This window comes from Aspergillus piperis (genome assembly GCF_003184755.1).
Source record: "Aspergillus piperis CBS 112811 unplaced genomic scaffold BO85scaffold_25, whole genome shotgun sequence".
Classification (NCBI taxonomy): Eukaryota; Fungi; Ascomycota; class Eurotiomycetes; order Eurotiales; family Aspergillaceae; genus Aspergillus; species Aspergillus piperis.
In genome coordinates this window covers 423,464-448,174 of record NW_020291615.1, presented here as the reverse complement: position 1 = coordinate 448,174, position 24,711 = coordinate 423,464, and the positions used below count along the sequence as shown (strand labels likewise).

Sequence of the window (24,711 nt, the reverse complement as noted above, 5' to 3'; positions counted from 1 at the left end):
ACATTGAATTGGATTAAAGCGGAATAACATAGAATAGAATAAAATAAAATACAGCCACCCCCCCACGTCCACCCACAAGCCCACCATCAAAGTCCAAGCGCGTCATCCAACACGATGACACCTTAATCTAATTATCCAAAATAGTTAACTACGCGACTGTCAAATAAAAAGTAAGTAACAAAATAAATGAATCAAAGCGTCAATCTCTTACATGCATACATATTACACCGGCCAAACCCAACTTTCGCAATTATTGAGAAAACACGGATGAATGGAATGAATAGCCTGACTATCTTTCCCACCCACCATTTCTCCCAGTAAGAAATAAAGGAAAAATAATCTACCTTAAACCAATTATGCTAGTGGAGATAAGCCCGTGCAACGTTTCACAAAATGGCTGCTCCTCTTCTCCTGTTTCTGTTTACTTACACACACCCTCTAACCCCCTTGGCATTTCAGAAACCTTTTCCGAATCAAGGGTTGCATTGGAGCATAGCCGAGCCCAAGCAGTAGGTAGTAGTAGTGGTGGTAGCCTAAGGAGCAAATCCAGGCATACATACATACATACATGCATACATTGGTAGCGGGTTAACTATAAAAAATCTTGACTCACAAAATCCCCAGAAAGCAAACTTTGTTCTTGTGTGACGTGAGTTTATGCAAGGGAACTCAGGGGAGATAAAAGAAAAGAAGAACAGAAAAATAAATAAATCATAATAGGTAATATTTGTATTGATCACACTGACTGATTTTCCGTATCATACAGTAGATAGACAGACAACAATAGATTAAGCAGGTACGGAAAGGGCGTTTGCCTAACACAGGCTACTACAAGTATGATAACTTTAAACAGCTACAGAGTACAGATAGAATGGTCTCAATGATTAGCGACTCATTGCGCATTTGTCCGGAGCGCATAGCGTCTATAGCACAAACCTACGTAGATAGTATTGCTGGTTCCAGGTTAATCCAACCATGTCACCCAGTGCCTCGCTTGCCTGGTAAGTAAGTTGAAGGCGAACTGGAAGGAAATTAACTTTAGAGCTCCTCCCCGATCAGCGAACCTTCTACTACCCTACCACACTACCTACATATATATTACTCAACTCACTTACTTCACTAGTAGATACATCCTCTACAGCAAATAGTCCAGTTCAGCTAAACCCACGGACGGAGTAACTAAAACGCAAGAACCACAGACAACTGGAAAATAGAAAAGCAGGCAACACAGATGCACACACACACACTCTCTCTCAGACAAGCCCTGTCCAAAAATTATGGAATCAGTCACAGTAGATCAGTGAAACAATCCACACTAGTTATTTAGTCTAGTCTAGTCTTTGGGCCTTTTTGAGTCACGCTCACAGTCCGATTGGTCGCAGATGGAGAATGAGGTTCAGTCGACTCACACACTTAAGGTGTCAATGTACCTTGGGTATGACCATAAACAAGGTTTCTTGTTCACATTACACACACACGGTTAATATCGCTCGCCTGGGAGGCGAAAAAGCTTGATTGTATCGCCAACTAACTGTCCGTGACACGTTGGGTGGGGAGGGGGGGGGGAAGGGGGGGGGGGCGTTTGTTGTTTGGTTCCAGACACATATTTAACTAGATATGTGGAAACTCTTGTTCTCTGTGTATCTAGACGGTCTCCCCGGACTGCCATGATCGTCAGTTGCATGAGTGAGGGAGGAGGGAGGCAGATTCCAGTGGTACGGGCAAATACCGTTTTAAGAGTGTGAAGAAAAGGAAAGGAAGAAAAAGTAAAAACAAATAGTAAAAGCAAAAGAATAATAACATTCTTCTGCCTTCTGACATCATTGTTCAACAAAATATCGACAGGTTCGCTACACTAACCCTCCAGGCAGCCCAAGGAAAGACGATCTGCTCAGAATGTATGGATGGATGGATGTAAGTGAGTGTGTACATACATACACACCCACTGATCTATTTTCAGATAGGTATGGTGGTACTCCGGACTCTCCGCATCGCCTTGCATACATGGGTGGAGAGACAGAAAAGAAAAGTAAAGAAGGAAAGCAGAAGAGGGGCGAGCAATTCCAAAAAACAAGGCTATGCAGGTGATATGTAGGTGCTATAGCTATTGCCCGCCATAGGCGCCAGAGTGGGATGGGAGACGTCGGAAATCAAATCGGGTGTTGCGTTGGATCTAGCAATGTGAGTGAGTGAGTGACACCCTACTACTTCGCTAAACTAGGAGTTTGAGCATCCAGACGGAGAACATACATTAGTGTGAGTTCCACAACATGATGGCATGGTGTACACACATTACATTATGTATACTAATCCTATCCCATACTTGGGTTGTTGTAGCACTGAACACAAGGTGCAGCAAGCTAGCTACCTAGTACCAAACTAATCTACATACCACCGGTTCGTGACTTGGATGGGTTTGTGATCCCTGCATAGGTAGTATAAGTGTTACCCAACGACTTATTGCTTGAATAATTAAGACGACCACACTTTGGCCCCAAACAAACACACAGTACTACCGCAACTGGTAACTTGCAGTTAGATAATGTAGACAGGTTTCTTCATAATCCAAGTATAACATCAGCCTGCACTACTGTACTACTTTCTTACTCACTTACTACGCCAACTGCCTTGTGAAGTGTGATACGCCGTACCTTGCACCGGATGGGGGTAATCGAAAAATTAATCTAATTTAATAACAACTGTCGCATCCTTCATCGAAGAAAGTCTTGTTTTCTTTTATCTCCTATTTGCCCCATGTGAGACATCAGCTGCAACCCAGCCCAGCCCTGTAAGTACTAGTATAGCTTAGTGTCAGCAGCAACTCCTGACCACCACACCTCCCCGCCAGAATCGCTTGGCCCGAATAATTTACGCATCCTGATGTGGGCCAGCCAAGGAGGGCCAAGAAAACCGGCCAGGATGCGACCGACTTTGTTGGCGATACGCTTATCCTGAACGCTAGTCGGTAGTACGGCTACGCTATAGTTCCAGGAGTTAGTGGTGATGGCGCTGCTGGTAGTTAGTCCAACTACTAGTTAGTAGTTAGTTGTGGTTGGGCCCTTGTAAGCTGTAACGTATCTATCTCACACCCCCTCCTCTTTGACATTCCCATTAACTATGAGGTTGTTTGTAAATAAGTAGCCACTTGGGAAGCGCCCGAATGGGTGAAACTTCCTTTTTCGTCCATGTTTCAGTATGTGTTTCTTTTTTTTTTTAACGTTGCTTTTGCTATTATTATTATTTCATTTTTCCGATTCGATTTAATTCACTATCGTGATAAAGAAAAAGAAAAGGTAATAATTTAGTAGCCTAGCCGGCTTGGTCGGATACTTTCTTTCTCTTAGTGTGGTTATTTTCAATTCTAATCGATCATGGACCCCATTAGCGCCAAGGTGTAATAAGAAAATGAAAAAAGCTGAAGCCTAAAACGGTGGACGATGGATGATAATGGAAGAAGGCTGTGCAAGACCAGGATACTAACACGTCAAAGCTGAAAGTATTAATTTGATCAACTCTGCCAATCCGGAATGAAGTCAACTAGAGCAGAAGAATGAGAAGAAGGCAAACCTTCAATTTAAATTAAAGTACGGAGTAATTTCAGGCAAAGAATGAAGCAACGGACAAAGCTCGATCCTGGTTGAATTGCGCCCGCAACTTTATCGAGTCTAATCAACGTTACTGGACAATAAGCTCCGGACTATGGGCGACGCGAATTTCCCGGTCAAGCGCCGCCGGGGAGGTAACGCCCGCTGATTGGAGTATGATAAGTCGCGAGCAGATCAGCTATGCTCTGGTCTTACGTGGCCGATTGATTTGCATATGACTGATCCTAGGCTGGCTTTTTTTTTTTTTAAGTTCTTCGTTCTTCTTTTTGCCTGTCGGAGTTCCTTGTTTTGCTTCTGGCTGGGTTTCACTTTGCCGCCCAGAGCCGAAGACCTGCCTACCTCAGTAAAGAGAGGCGTTTATGGAGAGGGGGAAGAAAGAGGGAGGGCCCACTATCATACTTATCGGACAAGTATGTCATGCGAACCATCACCCCGGATAAGATTTGTCAAGCTTTTCACAGGGAATGCCTGGATGTTTGGTTCAGCGGATAAATTCTCAGCTGGGAAGGGGGGTGCATTTAGCACGCAAAAAGAATAATCATCTGCCTGGCGCTTATCACTGGTAGGCTCAGTTGATCCCTGCTTGAGACCAGGATAGGTGTTCAGACGCATGGAGGAAGAGGCCTGGGTCCAACGATAGGTTGGAAGTTATGCCACCCGGAGTTAGAGTCCGAGAAACTCGTTAGTCAGAATGCTTAACATGACCAGCCAGATCACCAATATCGGGCCTATATTGCGACTATCTTTTGACTATATTAGGACTGGTTTTACTACGGCGACAAAGAAACTGCTAATCAGAGGGGAAAGAAATTCCCTATGCGGGATCAGGTGCTCGCCCCGATACGAGTACGAATCGCCACAGTGGCTGTTGTCATCTGCCGAGAAGCCGAAAGTCCGAGAGCACGGAATTAAAGAGTCAAAAATGTCAGCGGAAAGGGAATAAAATGTGAAAAGTACAAAGTAAAATAAGAGGACCCGAAAATCCAGTCACGAAGCCTAAACAACGGCAAAACGGCAAAGGCAGGCGAGCCTACAAGGGAGAAAATGTCGTCAGTCTTGGCCCGAAAGGGTCACTTTCGGGCGGAACCGCTGCGTAACCCGGGGATAGTCTAACCCTAAATAATCATAAAAGAAAAAAGAGTATCGTATTCCCCGTCCGATACCGATTACGAATCGGGGGCATGGAACAAGGTCTGTGCTAAAGTTCTTCTAGACGATACGGAGGGCCTCCAAAGACGGATCAGATGAACACGAGAAATGCCGTAAAAGTTATGATGATGATGGCCACAACCCACAAACCCAGATGAGTGATTGGCGATCGCGTAGGGGTCCAAATCAAGACACAGGATCGGATGGAGCTGGCAAAACGGAAAAAAGGTTTTACTTTTATTAATATTGTGCACACGCCGGATATCCGGGCATAATTATGAGAAATTCAAACATAAAACCCAAGAGACTAATAAAAGCGACCATGGAACAAGTGGAACCCCAGCCACAGTGGAGGAGGAGGGGGCCATGTCTCTCTTCTAAGCGAGCTTAAGGTTCCTCGTGTTGGATTAAGCTTAAGCTTCAGAAAGTCGCGCACTAATCAATTTCCGGTTGGTAGCAAGCGATCAGAGCGCCACTGGTATCTTCCTAGTGTAATACGGTAATATTCTTGGCCTTTCCCTGTTTGATTACTGAGAATATTCTCAATTTTCTGAATCATGGGTTTTACTGGAGCCAAGAAACCTCCAAGCCTCCAAGCAGCAGACCGGTCAAGATATGGTCGATCGACTGTCACCGGAGAAGCCAAACTGCGTAAGGAGGGCCGCCACGACAATCATGGTATCCTTCCGTCGTCATGATACGGACGGGAAGCTCAATCAGTGTGCAGCATGCTTGCTGCGGAATGAACATCTGGTATGTGGGAATCCTCCAGCCCTGTAAGCAGGAGCTTGTGTCACCCATCATGTACACCTAGTATGTATACAGTTACTCCATCTGTATACCGATGTATAAAGGCGTCACCTTGACTATTCATGTTGTGCTCCAAGTCCCATACTTGATAGTCATACCGGGCACATCGCTAAGCTTGGTTTAGACTCCACCACCGGAAGTCTCTTTATTTCCTCCCCCCTCTCCCACCCCTCCCTCCGCGCGCCCCCCTTTTGTTCATATCTCATTATTCACCCTGGTGCGATCACGCTCAAATTCATTACTGTTCTTTGTTTCTACGATAAGGAGGGAGGGGGGAAAGGTGGGCACGCTCGGCTATAATTAAATCCCTTTCTTACAAGTGAGATTGACCGGATCTGACTTGGTAAGTATATGGTAACAATCAGCCGTAAGACACAAACGGAGTAATCTTAAGCCCCATGGAAATGGTCCAGCAGCAGAAGAGAGAAAGAAAGAGAAAAGAAGAACCGAAGCCTCCACCGGTGCCCACACCAGCCAGCCTCGCTCCCCAGAACCATGGATAATCATCAGGCGAAAAAGAAAAGGTTAAAAACAAGGTTCTATTTGTTTGTGATGAATCCAGCAACTAAATATCAGTCGGATGAGATCATTTGCTGCAGCCGGCTCCTATTTACCCACTTTTTCGGGGGGGTCGTTTCTTTCGTCTGGTTGATTTTCGGTATGGCTAGCGCCTAGAGAGAGGCCCAAGCATTTAGTCCTCTGACCTTCACTTGTCTTGGTTGTCTTGTCTGCTGTTTTGAAAAGGTGTAATATCAGAAGAAAGAGACCAGTAATGGAATTAGAATAAATGTGGAAATAATAATATCACAACAGATTAAAAAAAAGAAAACATCAATAATCAGGATAATGGTCATGAGAATTCTTTTTTCCGGGAGCTGTTCGCTAAATTGGTTTTTAATCAAATACATACGCCAGTCTTAGTCACTCCCACCCTGCACAAAAAGGAAACTCCCATCAGCTAATTTAATTTATTATTACATGGTCTTTCAATAAAAACGACTGCTTGACCTTGTGGGGTTCAGAGTTAAGTCGGTTCCCCACCCTATCTCTAATGCTAATTCTTCGAGTAAGCATTATTCTTTTTCTTTTTCCTTTTCCCTTTTTTGTTATTATTATTATTATTATTTATTTTTTATTATTATAATAAATAATTTTTTTTTATTCGGGTTCCGATTAGTTTAGTTTAGTAGTCAAGTAGCTGGATTATTATTCTTATTATTACTACCACGATCCCTCTCCCCTTCTTCTCTTTCTACTGCGACTTGCTGCGACTTGCGACCTTCAACCATTCCCCATCTACTGCTGCTATAACTGAGTCCACCAAGTATAGTAATTGGTGTTGACGGTTACCATTCCATTATCGCCCACTAAACACTTCGTCGCCCGCCTTGCTGCATCCAAGATCGATTTTAACTGCGACTACAACGCGCTACCTTCCGCCACGGTAAGTCTTGCCTGTACCTGCTCGGCCTTTGCATGTCGTAGCTCCCCTTGTCTCAGCGGCGTTTGTATAACGCTCAACCTCCGCCTTCCTGCATTCTTCTTTATTCTCCTATCAGTCCCTCCCCACTCCTTGTTTCCTATCCCCTTCCTTGCTGCCCTGGTTTCTTTACATTCCATCCCCTCTGTTCTCCCCCCCTCCCCTCCCACTCCACTCCTCCACCCTATCCATTCTCCAATTCAATCACATAGATGGGAAATTAATGTTGTTTCTTGACCCTTCAGATTATTTTCCGCTGTGGGTTCTTCACAGCACCTACTCATCTCTCACCTTCTCGTGAAGCTTGGCCTTTTGTTTCCTGTTCCGGGAATATCGCACGCTTGAACGGTGTTTGTTGAACGGCTACCGAAGAGCCGTTGCTCGACTTCCGACCTCATCTAGATTGCCTGCATTCCGGCACATCTTTCAACATTTTTCACCCTACGAAACCCCCGGTCCTAGCGCTTAAACCAACAGTCATCACGGGGACCTACACAGATCACCGAAGGTGGATGGAGACGTATCACGGGCACGTCCGCACTCCTGCGGACGCTATCATCCTCTTCGAAGCTTGTCGCATTGGCCTTCTTCCCCGCGTACAGAGACGTTTATCCGAGAAGGAACGTCAGTTAATTCGTTCCGGGTCAGTCTTTGTCTGGGATGAACGCGAAGCGGGCATGCGAAGATGGACCGATGGCAAGTCGTGGAGTGCCAGTCGCGTATCTGGAAGCTTCTTAACATATCGCGAGATGGAAGGCAAACGGGGAGGAACCGGTGTTGCTCAGACGACGATGTCGAGAGCTGGTAAAACACCAGAAAGCACACGGGGCAGTGACGACGACCGTGGAGATGGCGCAGACGAAGGGCCGGACGGCTACCGCTACAAGCCTGATGGCTTGATGAAACAGTCCTTCAGCATTACGACATCTACCGGTCAGCACCTCCATCTGATCAGCTACTACTCGAGGTCACATCCGTCTGCGGCCAACCTTCAACAACCGTCGACAGACCCCAATCTGCGACATGTGCGTCCTCAAAAGGGGCTTTATCCGGAGTCTACTGTAAACGATCAACAGAATCTTCCCGTTGTGACTCGTGGTCCTATGGCCGGTGCCGCATATGTGCCTCCTCATCCCATGGCACCCTATGGGCGCTCTCCGGCTGCACACCCAGCGCCATACACTCCTTCATATACATGGCCTCCGACTCCGCTGGCTACTCCGCCCGTTCCGGTCCACTATCCGTCTTACCTTCCGTCAGTGTCTCAGCCCAATGGTCAAATACCATATGGCCATCAGGCTGCCGTGCCACCTGGTACGCCCTTGCCGCCTCCGCAACCCCCGGGATTGCCGGCACACCACGAGCGGCCGGTGCATGTAGCTGAAGTTACGATGGCGCCATCTCTCCATCAACCGTCGAGCGTGCAGGTGCTTGCAAGCCGGTCACCACGAGTGCCGCCTGGAGCGCACGAGCTTCTTCACCACCGCCCGAGTCCACCGGAGCTTGGCCCGCCTCGCGAGATTGCGAGATCGTCACCCCGCACACAGCCACATCATATGCCGCACAGCAACGGCATCCCATCGATTGCGCGCAGTCCCCAGCTTATCAGTCAGCCACCGTCCAGTAGCGTACAAATCCCTCCGCCGAGCACGATGGCGCCCAAGCCACTGGAAGCCAGCACCGGCACCACCGTGCCCAGCATCGGTGCGCTGATGAATGGCGCGCCTTCTGGTGGATTGCCGTCGATCGCCGCTCCCCCAGCCCCGGCCGCAGGACGCGCCGAGGGGCCCCGAGACATTCCCAGCGAAAAGATCGGGTTCGGAGGAGAAGACATGCGCGCACTGCGGCAATTGGACCGGGTGTTCACCGCATAGTCTGTTGGAGGCCCTTTCAGTTCTATTTGACGAAGTTAGATCCTCATGCTGTCGATCTCTTCTTTTCATTTTCTTTTTTTTGTTGTATACGAATTAGCATATTGCTCTTGGTTTGACACTGTTCAGATTGGAATGGTTATGTTTACGACACTTGTGTGGTTTATTCCCTGGGTTTGCTTTGATCCGTTGGTCCCAGGCAGGGTTGAACTGGATCGGCGTTGTACAAGAGGAGCATTGCTATACAGCATGGGTGGGGTCTTTTTCTAAATGTCTTGTGTGATTTTGTGTGCTGCATTGATGTTGATAATTGCATTGGGTTCGGTCACGACCGGCGGTTGGGCTGCGATGATACACCCTGAATACAACATATCAAAATTCGCATTCAACCTACTTGTAGTTGCAGTCGTACACCAGACCAGGATTGATTCATATATCCTCTAGTCCAGTGGCAAAATTAACCACCAGTAATGCCACAATCTTATCTCTGCGCCTACTCTTTCTATTGGATTTCACTCCAGCCGACTAATGTAACTGACAACTGCTTAAGTGACTGACACAACAGTCTGTGCTGTATCCAACGCTGTCAAACCTGGCACGGCATGGAGCATCAGCCTGGCCAACTTGACATGGGCCATCAAGGAAACCATGCCATCGCTCAGCGCACCGACCTTGTCTACAGCTGAAAGCAGCAGCTCGTTTGGCAGGGTTAAGGGCCTTCTGTAGTCCTGGCAGCTACTGATTCATTACTATCCATCCATGCGTAACCTACTACTACCCTGTCTGTCTTACTACCATGTATTGTATATATCACCACATCGTCCAAATCCCAATGAGTAACTAACTAACCAACTAAATCGCTACGACTAACTAACCGCGGTATCATAACATGACTAGTTACAAAGGCATGTACTCATCGACACTCAAGTATCTAAAATAGCAACGAAGATCAATATCCGCATCGACATATCAAAAAAAAAGTTAATTTCCTTGGCCATGATAAGAAACTATTGCAGCCCTGCATACAGTAGGACTTACGTACGTACTGTGGCATGCATGCAATGCAATGTTCCTTGTCATATGTATGAAGATCGTTCCTGGGTTGCAGATGGAGAATGGGAGAGAAGCTTCCATCGGAGTATCGTATCTTGGTACTGACTTGTTTGTTTTGGTTGGTTTATCTATCGGCATGTGGAGGGACTGGGATGATCTGTGAGGTAGATGACGATCGGAAGTGGAGATGAGATGATACTGTAGGCACGGTGTGAGATGTGTTGGGAGGTGGTGGGTGGGTGGGTGGGTGTGTTGGTATCTGGGCTAGGGAGTGCGGAGGCGAAGTGATGTGTGTGTGTGTGTGTGTGTGTATCTTTGCTTTTTGTTGTTTCTCCTTCTGCTGCTGGTTTGGGGGAGTGGGTTAATTGGTTGCTTTTGCTGGATGGGTTGGGAATTTGGGAGTAGGGTTTGTGGGTATTCAATTTTGAGGATGAATATGTTGGAGATTGATTATAATATGGTGAAGGTGGAGGTGATAATTCACGTTTCTAGTCAAGGCTATAAAGATATCTTGTTTCTAGTCTTCTTTCTCTCCTTCCTTTCTAAATCTATTGATATCTGAGTTTACTAAAGCTACTCTATGTAGTGAACTTAACTAAGCCATAGTAGTATACATCTAGTATGCATAGCCCATTATGTTCAACCTATATAGGGCATTCCCTTATGTTTACTACGATAATCTATTTCCTGCCTATCTACAGAGCTAACTTATACTATCTCACATGATAACAATGATGTGCACCGGCTTAGCGCCAATGATAGATATTTTGATCTCGACGACAGATAGAGCGAAGCTCCTCCCCGGACATATATCTCCATACCGGAGGAGGATTCGCTATGGACAACAATCCTATCGTTCCAAACCAAGCTTTATGATAGACAGTGATGCAGATAGATGATAATATGTACCAGCGAAGATGAATGCCCTTTTCCTCAACTTGGCTGGCAAGGGCAAGAAGGGAAGGGGACCATGAAATGGGACTGAAACTGAGCCGATCTCAAATGATGCAACAGCTTCCACATTAACATCAGGTTCCTGCCACCGAGGTCTGGTAGATGTCTAACTTCATATATTATATGCCGTGGCGTACCTGCGAGACAGAGATGTCAGTATAGAAACCACTTGTGTACAGTCTATCGGGGGAGATTTACCAGTGTGGAGCAGAAATAATGCCTCCATACTGTGCACAGTTCATCTATGAGCTGGCCATTCTGATCGACGCAATACAATATGGGCGTGTCTACAATCTATCAACTTGATCATTGTTGGGACCAATTATGGTCCGGCCAGGATAACCCCACCGACAGCTATTGCTCTGAGAGAAAGTCACGGCCTTGATGCTTGGGGATAATGACGAAGACTCTACAATTGTCTTCTCTGGTCTCGTGCATTTGCCGATGCAAAACAAAGGCAGTACCATCCTAATATGTGCTATTTATCTAGACTTCTCTTGCCATACTCTGCTACATCTCGCTTCTCTGGCTTTCGAATGACCCCCACAATGATGATTAAGGGCATGGCATCTTCCCATAGGTGTGGTAGAGCTACCACGGTGCGTTCCCTCGAGTTAGGGCACCCTCTTAGTACGATCATCACTACTCCTGCCGATTACAATTCAAAGAAGTACTATATTAGCGTTCCTGAGGACTTGGACGACGATATGTCTGTCCTAGCACCTACGAGTCCAGCATATTCTCTTGTTTACATAACGCCGACATGAAAAAGCATAGCTTCGTCACTAAACTGCTGTTGGCAGCGCTATATCGCTTCGAGAATGCCATCTCTTTTTAAATGACATACAACCAATCTACGGGTTCTTCACAACCTACAGGCTATCAAAGTACAGATCCACAAACACATGCATGAGCATGATACATCCTACAGAGATAGGAGACATTAATACCCGTGAGGGTCGTTGCTAGGGATGGACATATACAAGGCAGGTGATGTTCGACAGTGACATCCAGTCAGTCACTGGCCTTCAATTGCAAATACTCGTGCTCGAGATGCAGTACCATTCCCCATTCTCATGTTGACACTAAGGGGTCAATCCTACCCATAGAGATTGAGGCGGGAGGCCATCATCGTTCCGAAGAAGACTATCGACAGACTCCGTGGCGGCGGAGGAGTGGATAGCGGCCAACAGATACCTTCTCGGAGATATGGTGACACCTGAGTTACACCCTACGATTGCGTTACTATTGTATACCTGGAGGGATAGTTTTGTTAGCGATATTGTTCACATGCCTGTTACCGACTTGATCCAGCATTATATCCCGCTGATCCCGGGAGCCGTACCAAAAGCAGCAAAACTTGCATTGTACTCCCCTACAGAAGTGCAGTGGCAGAACTATCATTGACCGACCATGGAGACTGCAGGAGTCATTTTGTCGAGACGCTTAAGCATTCTTGCACATACAAACAATGGGCATGGGGCCATGTACAGAACACCTCAAAGTAGGATGACTAGAATGCCCCTGTCAATGTGGACAAGAAATCTTTTTGATGTCGTCCAGCATACCCTGGAAACAGAGTGCAGAAGATACCATCATCGTCATCTATTTATCCTGAGTAAACCGACTGTCCTCCTGAATCTGCTCCAACTAAATACCAGTGGCTTAAGGTACAGAAGCTTTGGCCGCTCTACGATGAATTTGGTTCTTGGTTCGGACGGTAGGCTGAGTTAGCCAAGATTGAATATCAAGTTGTCGTCGACAGAGCTCTACATTTCAAGAGGATCTCAGTAATTAAAAGCTCGAGTGATTCTATAGAGTATAATATAGAGCGAGGGTTGTTGCAGCCGCTACCGCCGCATGTATATGGCTCGCAGACATGGAACGTCTCGAATCATCGAACCGAAAGTCAGATAACTGCATTTGCTTCTACAGGTTATCGCTTACTAGATGCTACTACTAATGGCTTCAAAGTAGCAATCTCGCTAAAAGCATATGAGTATAATATAATAACTCATAGAGTCAAGCCAGAATTGACACAACAATAGGATCTGGTCCTGGCACGTCGATAGCTGTGAAGAGGAGAAAGATTGAAATTATAGCACAGCAAGCAGTCTACACAGAATTCAGCAAAGCATATGAGGTCGCTAGATGCGAAATTCCTAATAGATCAACAGTCCCTTCTATACCAGTTACTGCGTCCAATTCAGAGCACAGGAAACTCAACCCTCTTGACCATTCATCAGAGTTCCTGCTGCATATAGACGCGACGGGATGAGGACGGGCAATGGTGGTCCTCTTGCGTACTGCGCTCTTCCAGAAGAGGTACTGCGCGAGGGGTTCAACTACCGAATAGTCTCCTTAGAGGGATCGAAAAGTTGCCGATGCACTTGATTCCTAGCGGGGGCGGAGACATCGTATGCTTCACTGAAGTTGTTGTCCCTGAGCTGGTTCGCGTGCCTTCCGAAGCAGAAGGTGAGACATCATAATTGTCTTCGGCCAAATAATGCCTTGTATCTTCTAAAGATAAGCAGGTGGAAAGCTTTTATACTGGGATACCCAATAACATCTCTACAATTCAGCTTTGGGAGAGAGGTCTCGAACACAACATCTTCTTCACCCGTTTTACTGCATGTCTGTAGATGATCTTCATAATCAGACACATACAAATAAACACACGCTTCTACACGTCTTTCATCTCCTTCAATTAGACTAGACGTGCGCATCCAACGCCTCGGATCAAGACGCACGCAGCACCAGGAATAGGATATCTCGCTCCCCAGGCACAGAGTCAAAAGCATGGGTATATTGCATAATACACGCTGTCGCTGCATAGGCTGGGGATTAGCTGTACCCAGCGGATCTTAATAAGATAGGAAGCCTCATGTTGCACGAGGTATATGCGTCCAGTCGAACAGCACCTCTATATACTATGACAGAAGCTAATATACAACCATCTGACAGGGAGCTTTTTCTGTCTGAAGCCTGTCGCGAAGATATCGAGTGGCACAGTCTGGTAGTACAGTTATGTATCCTGACCAAATCTTTGCCTATTAATGAGATGATAGTATGGTCTTCCTTCTCCAGTAACGGAGTGCCTCCAAGCCTTTATTATCTGGTGTTGGAACATTTTGCGAAATATGGATCTTCCAAGATCTCCAGTATTCCAGTCAACAACAGATGGACAATTGCAAGATAAGCGATCTGCTTCTATGATAATTGCATACCATCTTGACATTAATACTGGACAGAACCAGGCACCAACACATGATCTGGTGGGCTCTGGATATATCAACAGCTAGGATCAAAATACCCTCAGGTGGGTGAGCGGCCTCAACTAGCAGGAATAGATCCAAGCTACATCGTCCCAATGGACACTGTCACACGGGGTTTGCAAGTCCAACATATCTGGAAGGATCTCCTGATGCGGCGGGTGGGGAGGACATGCGAGGTCTCTTACAGACTGGCGAGGACTCCAAGTTGAAGACTGAAGGCACCTCAAAGAACTCTCTGCGTTATCACGAGGCAAATGGGGTATATTCCGCGAACAGGTTGAAGAGGAAGTGCCGCTCACCGTTGTGACGCTTACCAAGTCACCCAAGGAGGCTTGCTACGCTAGAAGGAGGTTTCTACCCCCTACCGAGCACGGGAATATTATTGATGTTAGCAAAGAAAATTCTGACTGTCTTGTTTGCACCTACTATGATGTACACCGACCATTCGATTGGGGAACGGGCCACAATCACGAGGCCAAGGAAGACGATGCTTATAAGACAGGGCAGAAATGATCAAGAGGGAAAAGAAGCTGCAAGCAGTGATGGCCTCTATACAAACTTAGTTCTATATGCTTACATGCCCTGGAGACGATGTTGCAGCTCTCATGTTTTCAATGGCCATTTGGGAAGACCACCCACGAGAATCGGGATGGAAGCCTCCGCATTTTACAGTCATGGGATTCGAATTAGCTTATGATACCAGTCTAGAAGGAGTTTTAGTTCTGGGTTCTTATAACAATGCATGGCTTAGTAGGACTTAGGAGTGAAAGCACTACTGCTGTGACTAGCTTATTGTACGTAGTATAGTGACAGACATTGATTTCAAGCCCTAGCAGACTGAGAAAGCTTTCTTTTGGAAACCGCAATGAAATAATATGTTACGGCTGGATATTACCGGCAGATTTGAACCATTATACCTGCTCCCATCAATTATTTTGGGATTTCCGATGATTCCTCGATAAATCCAGCCCTAAAATATAAATGATGTTTAGGCGCAAACCAGAAACTATAGTTTCTCCCAAGTCACACTTCGAAGTAACCCTCCAGCCTTCCATTTCTCATTATGTTCATCCCCCTCGAATACGTATCTGACACCTTTACGAGTGGTATATACCGCGTAGGCCTTATATAGCATGTGAGATAAATCTTCTTCATTATATAGAGAACAAAAGCAGTGCTGCTTGCGTCTGTTGAAGGGAAACTGACGTTCCGTGATATCCCCGGAATATCCCTAGAAAAAACAACTGCAGAGATATAGTTGCGAAAAATAGATAAAAGGACAAATGCAGTTCCATAATGTACTCCACCAACCTGTCCGAGTCGCCTCATGCCCTCTCTATTCAACTACAACATTCACAATGTCCAGCGACTCCAGCCACACCATGGAGTGTGAAGAGCCAGATGAGTGCACCCAACCCACCGAGCCCAACAAACCCATCGAGCTCAACAAAATCATCCAGTCCATCGAGCCCATCTGGCCAATCATACCCCTCAATCTCAAGCGATATTTCCCATCCAGCACTAGCGAGAGCTACGAATTCGAACCCTTCGAAGCCAGCCCAAACCCCGAAAAAGAGAGCGACAGCGATGACGAACAGCTCTTCCAAGCGCAGAAGCTCTACTTCCGGGACCACACCAACCGGAGAACGCGATACCTCTGTCTCATCATTATATACGGCCATTCCTCCCACGAGGAAGCATGCAAAGAGGCCTTACGAATATCCTGGCATCGCAATAGGAAGAAGATGTCCTCAAAGGTGATAATGGGACTTATCATCGATGAAGAGAAACAGGCGTGGTTCCGCGGGAGTCATACTGACGAGAGGTATATCAAGAAGATGGGCAGGAACTGGGTTGCGAATAATGAGTGTATGCTGAGACGGTACTTTCGTACTTTTCGACGCGGGTTGAGGAGACATGCTCCTAGTCCGGGGTATGATCCTGGGTTTGAGTCTGGGTCTGAAAGTGAGTTAGATCTTGTTGAGCGGGGGTTTACTGAGGATGTAAATGTGGATGAGTCTTTTGTTTCGGACGCCGTCAGTTCTGATTGCGGTGGGGAGGGTGTGGATGGTGCTGTTCATCCGGGTTCTTCTGGATCTGGTCATGATGGATTGTCTGACGAGTCTGATAGTGATGATGAGCTTTATGTCCCTGATCTGGCTGAGGATGATTCGAGTAGTTCGTCATCTTGACTTCTTAGTCTTGAGCCTGTTCCTCCTATTACTCTAGGGTTCATGAAGCAGCCTCTCGCTCAGACTGACAGCGATGATGACAATGACTCAGATGAACCTGAAGTTGACCCTGATTTTTTGACTATGAGTGAAGCATTCTTGTTTTGGGTGTCTTATTGGAGATCTGCTTGATTGTTGATTTATTATGATGATTCTAACTGCTCGTGCAGGGGATCATACGGATATATCAGATACGAAAGAGCAGCTGAGCGATGTTTCATCGCTCATGCTTGCCCTTAGGCGGCGTCGTGAGCCTGCTCCGCAAGAGAAGGAGAGGAGTATACTCGGTGCTAAGGAGCATTTGAATGATGGTGCATCGCTTGTTCTTGCTCTGAGACAGCGTCAGGATTCTGCTATATAATACTCAGATGCGTTTGCGTTTGCATGTTTGATTAGTGGTATTGCTATTTACTGGGGATATTCCATATATAACGTCTGTAGCATACCACCATAGCTACTCTATTGGCATCTGAATACAAATCTACATCCCTCATCTCCTGTAGCTCGCTAGATGGACATAAAGCAACATCAGAAGACAACTATATCACGTGACAATATCCCAAATCCTCATGATCAAGACATCCACCAAAGGAACACATCAGTTTCAATACAAAACTATTAGAAGAAAAAGCCGATTCCAGTCCGAACCCAAACATCTCCATCACCAATCCTTCCCGCCAAGACATAGCATACCCATCACCATCAGGTGACACCCTACCTAACCACTTACTCTGTACCAACTATCCAACGAACTACTCAGCAGCCATCCAAGCCACCAAGCCACCACCACAGCAGCAGCAGCAGCCGGTTCGCTGTCCAGCTAGTCTAGCTAGCTACTAACAAATTAACTAACTAGTAAGGAACCCAGAACGAACCTTCTTCCACCTTCCATAAGACAAACAACATGACTGACCCCATGCAGAAAAGCAAAAACCGGATGGAAAAGTTAGCTATTATGGTACTTTTGTTTTCTATTTGAGATGGGTTGCTGCCCAAGTTACGGGAATTACTATAGAGGGATTGGTTCGGGGATGTGTATGTGGGTGGGTGTATATTAGGCACTCTTACTTTTTCGTTTTGCGGGAAGTTGTTAGAAGAAGGGAAGAGAAGAGTGGAGTGGAGAGGAGGGGAGTGAGTCATACTGTGTGTATGTATTGATGTATTTGATAATATAGGTAAGTGAGTAAGTAAATATGTCTCTGAATATTGGTACAACATACGTAGAGAAGTAGGTATTTGTGTGTGCGTGTGTATGTATGTGTGCTTTTGTTCACTTGGTAGTAATACTTTGTAGAAGCAAGCCTAAGGAGTAGATGTCTCTACATACTTACATACATCACCTATCTACAGATCTCATACTTACTCATTTCTCACTAATCAATAACCAAATACACAGTATCATCATCAGATCTTGGTAACTACTATCAGTACCCAACCGCACGACACATAATACTCCCATCCACCCACTGGACGTAGTAAGCAAGTCAGTAAGTAACATAGTAAATAGTGGGTCAAAGACACACCATCCTCCCTCGGTCGGCCGACAGACAGACCGACCGGCCGACCCGGCGCCTCCTAGAAACACGGATCAGGTCATACATACACCTCCAAAGTATTAGGTACCTACTACCTAATAGTCAAGAAGAGAAAGAAAAAAAAGTCACATCATTCATTCTGAAGAAGGGGGAACCCAGGGGATGCCCGTGGTAGCTGGAGAGAGCAAAACCAAGGCGATTGCCAACTTCTGCACGATGATTGGCTGAAAGGCTGTGTGCTAGGCTGAATAAGTGTTCTTTAATGGGCGATGTGATTGGCTACTGCTTAGACGGTTTTTAAATTTTGTTCCCCGCAATTGTTGGGTTAGTTACTTAGTGGTTTGCTTGGGTGGATTGATCGGTGGGATGGGCATGGGATGGGATGGGGCTGTGTATGGATGGATGGATGTTGTTTGTATTTTTTTTTGTATGGGTGGGTATGTGTGTGTGTGTGTGTGTGTGTGTGGGATGGGTGGGATGAAACATTAGAGTATTGAGGATATGGGTTGCTTTGGTTGCTTTGGTTCTGTCTTGTTTATTTCGTTGTTTTATTCAGGGTGATGTTGTATTCTGAGAGAGAGAGAGAGAGAGAGAGAGAGAGTATATAGAGATACCACTATCAAATAAATGGAACAGTACCATCTGGTTACTCTCAAGCATTATGTATGTACTGTGTACTATGTACAACAGAGCAGCGACAGAGAAATTACACTAACCAGAGTGGAGACATGGGGGATAAGTACTGTGCCCGCTTTATGCAGGCAATCGAGAAAACAAGCGGCTCGCTAGGTAACTAAGTGTTAGGTAGGTCACCATAAGCAGTAAGTAACTAGGTAACTACCTGAATAGGCAATTGGATTGATGCGACGAAAAAAAAGCTGATCTACATGTACAAATCGGGGTTTCTGATGTATACATTTGTTCCCATCAGGGTCACTCTACATATCTACGTTCGTTGATATTGCGTTCTATTCTGGGATATTATTTACAGTTTTCTGTCTTTATCCTCGCTTGACATATACTGTGAAGTGATGGAAGTGGTTGTGTCGTGTGGTAGGTAGAAATGCCCTATAGGGTAAAAAGTAGATAGCTTCCTCTCACTCCCTCACTCACCTAAAATACTGCCACACTGCATGCACATGCTACCTCAACATACTAGCTAGCACACAGCCATAAGGAGTATCTATCTGCGAAGCAAAGAGCATAGAACCCCACCGAACTTCCTGGAACCGGACTCAATTCTCATCATCTCATGCAAGCTACGAATCAGGGCCGTGCGTTAGTTATAACCAAGGCCTGAGTGGTCAGTCAACGCCTGTGTCAATCCCTCCATCCTACCACTTTAGACTGACATTAGTGTGTTGGGATGAGCCTTGCCTGCCCCTTTAGCAGGTTAATCATAATAAACCTGTTACTACTATAAGCATCAACATCATCGCTCTCAACCGACGCACAAAGTTAAAGTTGGAACAGCGCTTACTAGAGTAGGTACTGTAGCTGCCTATCCGCAGCAGGGGTTCGGCTGACTTGCCCGTTCTAGTGCGGAGAGTGGTCAGGTGGTATACTGTTATTCTGGTTCGTGTTTCGTAGACAATGCCAATATACACTACTTACGCAACGGGTATTGTGTCCGTCTGTTGAGTGTTTATAGCTTTTTTATGGAAACAGGACTGTGGGTGCTGGGTGACGGGAACGGAGCTGTGCTACGGTCGGATGTATACCGGATGCTCTTATGGATGGATGTAGGTGCTTGTTAGTCCTTAATTGTCGAGTTTATAGTGATAATGTGATGAAGTGGTGGGTGTATAGGCATCACCATAACGTAGTCTGTATGGCGTGCCTATAGAAACGACCGTATTGACAAGCTAAGACCAAGCACATCCAGGTCTCCGTGTCACCTCCGCATTAACGCAAGGAGTGATGAGGAGAAGACGATCGCAACGGATGAAAAGCGACAGAGCTGCGAGTCAAGAGATCTGCCCAGTAAGTACAATACTCGGTACGAGACTCCGCAAGGACAAGAACGGCGGGGTAGGTAGGTGGCAGGCGTCTACGTGGACAGGCAGGCATAAGGCAAGGAAATTCAATCGTAAACCCATTCGTGAGCAAATGCAGGCCTTGTTGATCTGAAGCAAAAAGATGAGGATGAAGAATTTAGGTGACCAGAACCGGCGGTTCACTCCCTGTCTCTCTCCACTGGAATACGGCGGGAACACCCTTCCGTGGATCCACTTGTCCCGTTCCACTGACTCTCCTGGTTGAGATGGCGCTGTTAACCTTCTCTCATGCAGTGGTTGGGCTCATGCCCGCCCGCTTGTTGTGCTTGCTTTCTAATGGGAAATTGGCGCAAAGGCAATGGCTCTCTCGCCATGTACGTATACCCGATGCGGTAGAGTAGTATGAAGTGCAGGAGGGGTCTTGTCACGGCCATTCCGTTGGTGAGTGGGGCGTGTTTCAACCCAGGCATCGTCGCTCCATCATGAATGCTTAATTTTCCCAAGCTGGCTAACTCGAATTCCCTGTTGTAGCAATTTGGTCGTGAGGAGTGCACTTGCAGCGTCAGCACCTGCTGGGCTTTCCGGTGACCGGGCACGAGTGTTGGTTAGCCATCGTGACTAACAGAAGCTAGGCGACCTAGTTTCTTGTACCTGCCTGACCCCAAGACCGGCTTGACTCGTAGAAAAACGGAGGACTCGTGGGCTGAGAGAGCATAGCGCAAACTCTCCAGCTTCAATAGCAGCACCTGCTTAGGTGCTGGGTACATACAAGGTACTGTAATATTCGTTACGGATTTCCCCATTGGGCGATCCGCCGTCTCCCACGACGCTTTCTCTTGTGCTCTCTCTCGGGCACTCGCCCGAGAGAGAGGGAGAAAGAATCCACTCATGACCTTGGCTCTTACACAAAAAAAGCCATCGTCATGACCATCTGACCATCCATGATCATCAAGCTTAATCGCTAGAGCGAACCGGACGAGTGCTAGAGTGAAACCGGCGACACGCGGATAAATCAACGGAAAAGGGGAAGAAGCGAGGCACGGTCGGACCCAGAAGCCTAGTCCACTTTGTAAGTAGTGGAAAAAAGAATACGGCGTCAGAGCCTCTCAAGCTCCGAGCTCGAGCTCCAGCCAGCCTAAGCTCTAGCTCCACTTCCGAATTCGTCGTCTGGCAGATGGCGCGGACTACTACTCTTCGCCAGCCGTTTCGAATCACCGTCAGCCGTGAGGTCCAAGCCCTCGGAAACATAGTCCTCCAATAAAAGTCCACTCTCTCCTCATGTCAGGGTAGGCAGAACATATGATGAGAGGGGAAAGACAGCGTGGGAGGGCAAGGTCGAGTGAGGAGACCACCTGCGATGGAGGAGGACAGACCATTGACCAAGGACCCCCAACACGGCGATCCGTCGGTCGCAAGGACATTCACGTACTGCCTGGATGTAAGTAGGGGTGATTAGTAGGAATAGCAGTATTAGTAGTATGACTATGAGCGTTTACAGAACAGCTAGTTGTAGTACCTAGTCCTACTATATGATCATTTGCAGGCGGCCTCTGCCTATTTTGCACGGAGCCTTCCCGGGGTGCCGTGCGCATAAACAGGGAACCAGTCGCCCATGACAAGATCACAGACCTGCCAGATTGAATTTGTCTCTGGTCACGGGAAGAGATGTAATACATCCAGTACCTACAGGAGTCACTTCCAAGCCATCCGTGCCTGCTTTGGTGGACAGATGGGTTGGCCGTCCTGGATGGAAGATTCATCTGCAGTGCCTTGAATGTCCGTGCTGGGGGCGCACAGGAGAGGAGATCTGGCCCACTTTTCCCCAGATTGTCAGAGTGAGGGCTTTTCTGGCCTTCCATTCCTGTCACCGTCTGTAACACGACCAAGGCATGCTCGGAGGGGTATGTCAATCCTCGCTAATTACCGTCCGATCTGCTCTCACGAATAGCTTTCGCAGTATCTCTCAGCAGTCTGGGGAAGAGATCGGACGACTCGAAAGGGGGGCATCAGACTGGTCAGACGGATCACAATGCAGGGAGGACAAGAGCTCCAAGACTAGTACCTCAAGGGAAATTGGCCTGTGGTGTCACTGCCCGAGCATCTGGCCATCTCCGCACTTGTCCAACACCGGCTGATGAGACCCAAGAAAATGAGAGAGAGAGACAGAGAGAGAGGGCGCAGTGTCCAAGGTCGTCGTAGCGTGGGGTGTGGCGTCCAGCTGAGCCCGAGCCGTGTCATCCCGGTATGCAAGTAATACATAAGACCGACTAGAACGCTACGCCCCGTCATCACCACCGTCATCGGCGTCGCTCTTCCACTGCAGCAGGGCTGTCCGCGAACACATGGTGCATTCAATGCTTCAAACGTGTCCGGTCTGTGAGAGATGAAAGAAGGTCCTGACTTTTCGCCTCTCTCCTTTCGATATGTTAGAGATAGATCGAAATGCGTAGTTGCTTTTTTTGGTAGACTGATCGTCTGGTGTGGTTTTGGGGGGCCCCAAAAGATTTACACTTGGACAAGCCAATCCTCCCGTTCTTGTTCCACCAAACCATTAGGGGGCCGGGGGAAAGTTAACTGAATAATATACGAGAACGAGATTCCCATGATCACGGTCAGTCGGTTGCTGGTTCCCACAGCAATACAAGCACCACCACCAACTCCACCTCCACCACTGCCACCACCTGCACATACCGGTGCGAGGCTGCTCCATAATCTGGACCTGCTTCCCGCTGGCATTGTGTCATCAGGACGGATTCGGGGCTTTCCAGCTGCAGTTCGCAATCAAGGTGACGAACTCTCTCATAGCGACGCGGCCCTGTACCACTGGGGAAGGTTGCCAGTCAATCTGGTTGTATGGAGTCGGCAATAGCCTCACCGGATGGGGCAGATCCTCCACGCAAGCCAGTCGCTAGTTGCTTCGGCCATCACTAATTTTTTTCACTCTAGTCTTACAGGCTGCCGGGCCCCTGGGAGAAGCAGAGAGGGGGGAGGGGAGGACCATCCATTGCATTCTGGACGGGTCTGGGGAATCACCCACACCGGCCGGTCGCCAACCGAAAGGTGTGCCCAGCAGGATCTAGTGGTGAGCGACGAGGATCATCCGTCCGGCGACCATCCATGCGTAGGACTAGGGAAGGTTTATTTTTCTGGAGGGGGACCCTCCCAGCTGGGGCTGTTCTACTGGGGGTAAAAACAAATTTCTCATTCGAGCAGCATCATTTGCTTTTGCGTATCCACCGTGCTGGAGCAGGAGTCAGTGGAAGCTGTAGGAACTGGAACTAGGCACTCGGCACTAAGGAAGGACGACGAAAATCAGGTCGGCGAAGAGAATCGCAGGTTAACCTAGTGAAGTTTAGCATCGCTTTGGCTCGCTTCTTTGGCGTTTTTCTCCGTCTAACGATGGACCAATCAGAATGCAAATGTGCACAGTCTTGGCGTTCCTCGACCCCCCCGCATCCATGTTAGAGTTTAAAAAAAGCGCAGCCCGGGACGGGATGGATGGATGCCCTACTGACCCTGTCTTTTTTTTCCCTTTTCCTCATTTTTTTTTATTTCTCTTGTTTTTGTATTTATTTAGTTATTTTGTTTGATTTTCTTGATCATCATCATTCCCAGATCCTTTGACCCGCTATGTTAGAGAAATCAATAGAAACAAAACGACTTAGCTTACTCAAAGTGATAATGGTCGAACTGCCGGTATAGTTGGCTTGTCTGGCACGCTGCGGAATCTCCGAAAAGTGGGCTTGGCTCTGGTGCGCATTGTTGTCATTGTCACGGTTAATTATTGCGATTCTCCCCAGACAGGAAGCATTGATCAAAAGTTTGCCTAGTTTGGATGCCCTCTTGATGGGGTCCACTTCCATGCCTCCAATCACTCTCCCCGACCGATGAGGAGAAGGAATGAACCAGAGATGAGCAGGAGGATACTAATGATAATCCTAATGTTGGGAAGTCCCCATCAGCATACATCACGAGAATGTTATTCCCAAGGGAATTGTTTCTCGGAATTTTCAGGAAATTATAATTGATTATTTTTTACTTTTTTGTGCCTTCATTGTTGTCGCGCATGGTAGCTACTGTACTTATGTCGGTAGTAGTAGTAGTAAGTAGTCTGACGGGCTCTAGAGGCGTCAGTCAGTCAGTCCATAGCTCAACCATCAGAACTATAGTACTAAGAAATCAGTTGGTAGCAAGTAAAATCATGAATTAACCACAAAAAGACGAAGAAATATAATTATAATTATAATTCTCATAATACTCCGGTGCAGCCCAGAAGTACTACTAAAAATTCTACTAACTTTCTCCTCCTACTATTATTACTGTTACTACCCTCTCGACTTGCCCACTTGGGTTGGTTACCTTTCCGTCTTGCCATCCATCCCCCTCCAACCATCCATTCACAGAGAATTACTGTTAATACCTTGCCCCATCCCCATCCCCATCGCCATACCCGTCCATACAATACGGATTGTCAGGAACATTATTCATTCCTATGACTACTGTTCGGAATCCTATTGAATAATAAGAAAGACAAAAAAAAACCCAAATTCATTTCTTTGGTTCTACTTCTCTTGCCAGTAAAAATACCATACTATTCCTTATATTAACTCGCTTCCCCATCCTTCTCTTCTCCCGGATCTTCGAATTCAGCCTCGTTTCAAGAGGAAAGATTCTGCCTCTAGTGCACTTCCACTCTTCAATCACTGCCCACGGACGATCCACTACTACTCCTCCTTCTTACCACCACTACT

At 46.9% G+C, this 24,711-nt stretch overlaps 7 protein-coding genes across 7 annotated transcripts; 5 read left to right on the top strand and 2 right to left on the bottom strand.

Moving 5' to 3' along the window:
* Nucleotides 1-3,779: 3,779 nt before the first annotated feature.
* Nucleotides 3,780-5,555, bottom strand: BO85DRAFT_463260 (uncharacterized protein; the record flags this gene model as incomplete). Its single annotated transcript, XM_025661912.1, has 8 exons — nucleotides 3,780-3,940; nucleotides 4,031-4,105; nucleotides 4,166-4,229; nucleotides 4,368-4,470; nucleotides 4,640-4,694; nucleotides 4,905-4,963; nucleotides 5,231-5,284; nucleotides 5,389-5,555. The coding sequence occupies 8 exons, from the start codon at nucleotides 5,553-5,555 to the stop codon at nucleotides 3,780-3,782; spliced, it is 738 nt and encodes a 245-aa protein (XP_025511220.1).
* A 1,199-nt stretch (nucleotides 5,556-6,754) lies between these two features.
* BO85DRAFT_463259 (uncharacterized protein) lies at nucleotides 6,755-7,467 on the bottom strand (the record flags this gene model as incomplete). Its single annotated transcript, XM_025661911.1, has 4 exons — nucleotides 6,755-6,875; nucleotides 6,998-7,096; nucleotides 7,325-7,407; nucleotides 7,438-7,467. 4 exons carry the CDS (start codon nucleotides 7,465-7,467, stop codon nucleotides 6,755-6,757), a joined length of 333 nt encoding a protein of 110 aa, XP_025511219.1.
* Nucleotides 7,098-9,299, top strand: BO85DRAFT_453393 (camp independent regulatory protein). Its single transcript, XM_025661042.1, has one exon. The coding sequence runs from the start codon at nucleotides 7,557-7,559 to the stop codon at nucleotides 8,916-8,918; it is 1,362 nt and encodes a 453-aa protein (XP_025511218.1). The 5' UTR covers nucleotides 7,098-7,556; the 3' UTR covers nucleotides 8,919-9,299.
* Nucleotides 9,300-9,795: 496 nt separating this feature from the next.
* On the top strand, nucleotides 9,796-10,610 carry BO85DRAFT_162892 (uncharacterized protein). Its single transcript, XM_025654243.1, has 3 exons — nucleotides 9,796-9,875; nucleotides 9,958-10,149; nucleotides 10,254-10,610. Exons 2-3 carry the CDS (start codon nucleotides 10,031-10,033, stop codon nucleotides 10,528-10,530), a joined length of 396 nt encoding a protein of 131 aa, XP_025511217.1. The 5' UTR covers nucleotides 9,796-9,875; nucleotides 9,958-10,030; the 3' UTR covers nucleotides 10,531-10,610.
* A 4,945-nt stretch (nucleotides 10,611-15,555) lies between these two features.
* BO85DRAFT_382119 (uncharacterized protein) lies at nucleotides 15,556-16,560 on the top strand (the record flags this gene model as incomplete). The annotated part of the gene is made up of 2 exons (XM_025656455.1): nucleotides 15,556-16,066; nucleotides 16,481-16,560. The coding sequence occupies 2 exons, from the start codon at nucleotides 15,556-15,558 to the stop codon at nucleotides 16,558-16,560; spliced, it is 591 nt and encodes a 196-aa protein (XP_025511216.1).
* A 4,699-nt stretch (nucleotides 16,561-21,259) lies between these two features.
* On the top strand, nucleotides 21,260-22,159 carry BO85DRAFT_463256 (uncharacterized protein; the record flags this gene model as incomplete). The annotated part of the gene is made up of 4 exons (XM_025661910.1): nucleotides 21,260-21,294; nucleotides 21,332-21,398; nucleotides 21,641-21,795; nucleotides 21,928-22,159. 4 exons carry the CDS (start codon nucleotides 21,260-21,262, stop codon nucleotides 22,157-22,159), a joined length of 489 nt encoding a protein of 162 aa, XP_025511215.1.
* BO85DRAFT_505000 (uncharacterized protein) lies at nucleotides 22,082-23,499 on the top strand. The gene is made up of 5 exons (XM_025664317.1): nucleotides 22,082-22,746; nucleotides 22,830-22,871; nucleotides 22,915-23,146; nucleotides 23,214-23,296; nucleotides 23,373-23,499. The coding sequence occupies exons 1-4, from the start codon at nucleotides 22,563-22,565 to the stop codon at nucleotides 23,227-23,229; spliced, it is 474 nt and encodes a 157-aa protein (XP_025511214.1). The 5' UTR covers nucleotides 22,082-22,562; the 3' UTR covers nucleotides 23,230-23,296; nucleotides 23,373-23,499.
* Nucleotides 23,500-24,711: the final 1,212 nt, after the last annotated feature.

Bases quoted from the DNA above. Each gene is read 5' to 3' on its own strand.
- BO85DRAFT_453393 (XM_025661042.1), top strand. From the start codon at position 7,557: ATGGAGACGTATCACGGGCACGTCCGCACTCCTGCGGACGCTATCATC.
- BO85DRAFT_162892 (XM_025654243.1), top strand. From the start codon at position 10,031: ATGGGAGAGAAGCTTCCATCGGAGTATCGTATCTTGGTACTGACTTGT. The intron at 10,150-10,253 runs GTGGAGATGAGA...GCGGAGGCGAAG, and splicing joins GAGGTAGATGACGATCGGAA to TGATGTGTGTGTGTGTGTGT.
- BO85DRAFT_505000 (XM_025664317.1), top strand. From the start codon at position 22,563: ATGATCACGGTCAGTCGGTTGCTGGTTCCCACAGCAATACAAGCACCA. The intron at 22,747-22,829 runs GTGACGAACTCT...AGTCGGCAATAG, and splicing joins AGCTGCAGTTCGCAATCAAG to CCTCACCGGATGGGGCAGAT. The intron at 22,872-22,914 runs GTTGCTTCGGCC...CTAGTCTTACAG, and splicing joins TCCACGCAAGCCAGTCGCTA to GCTGCCGGGCCCCTGGGAGA.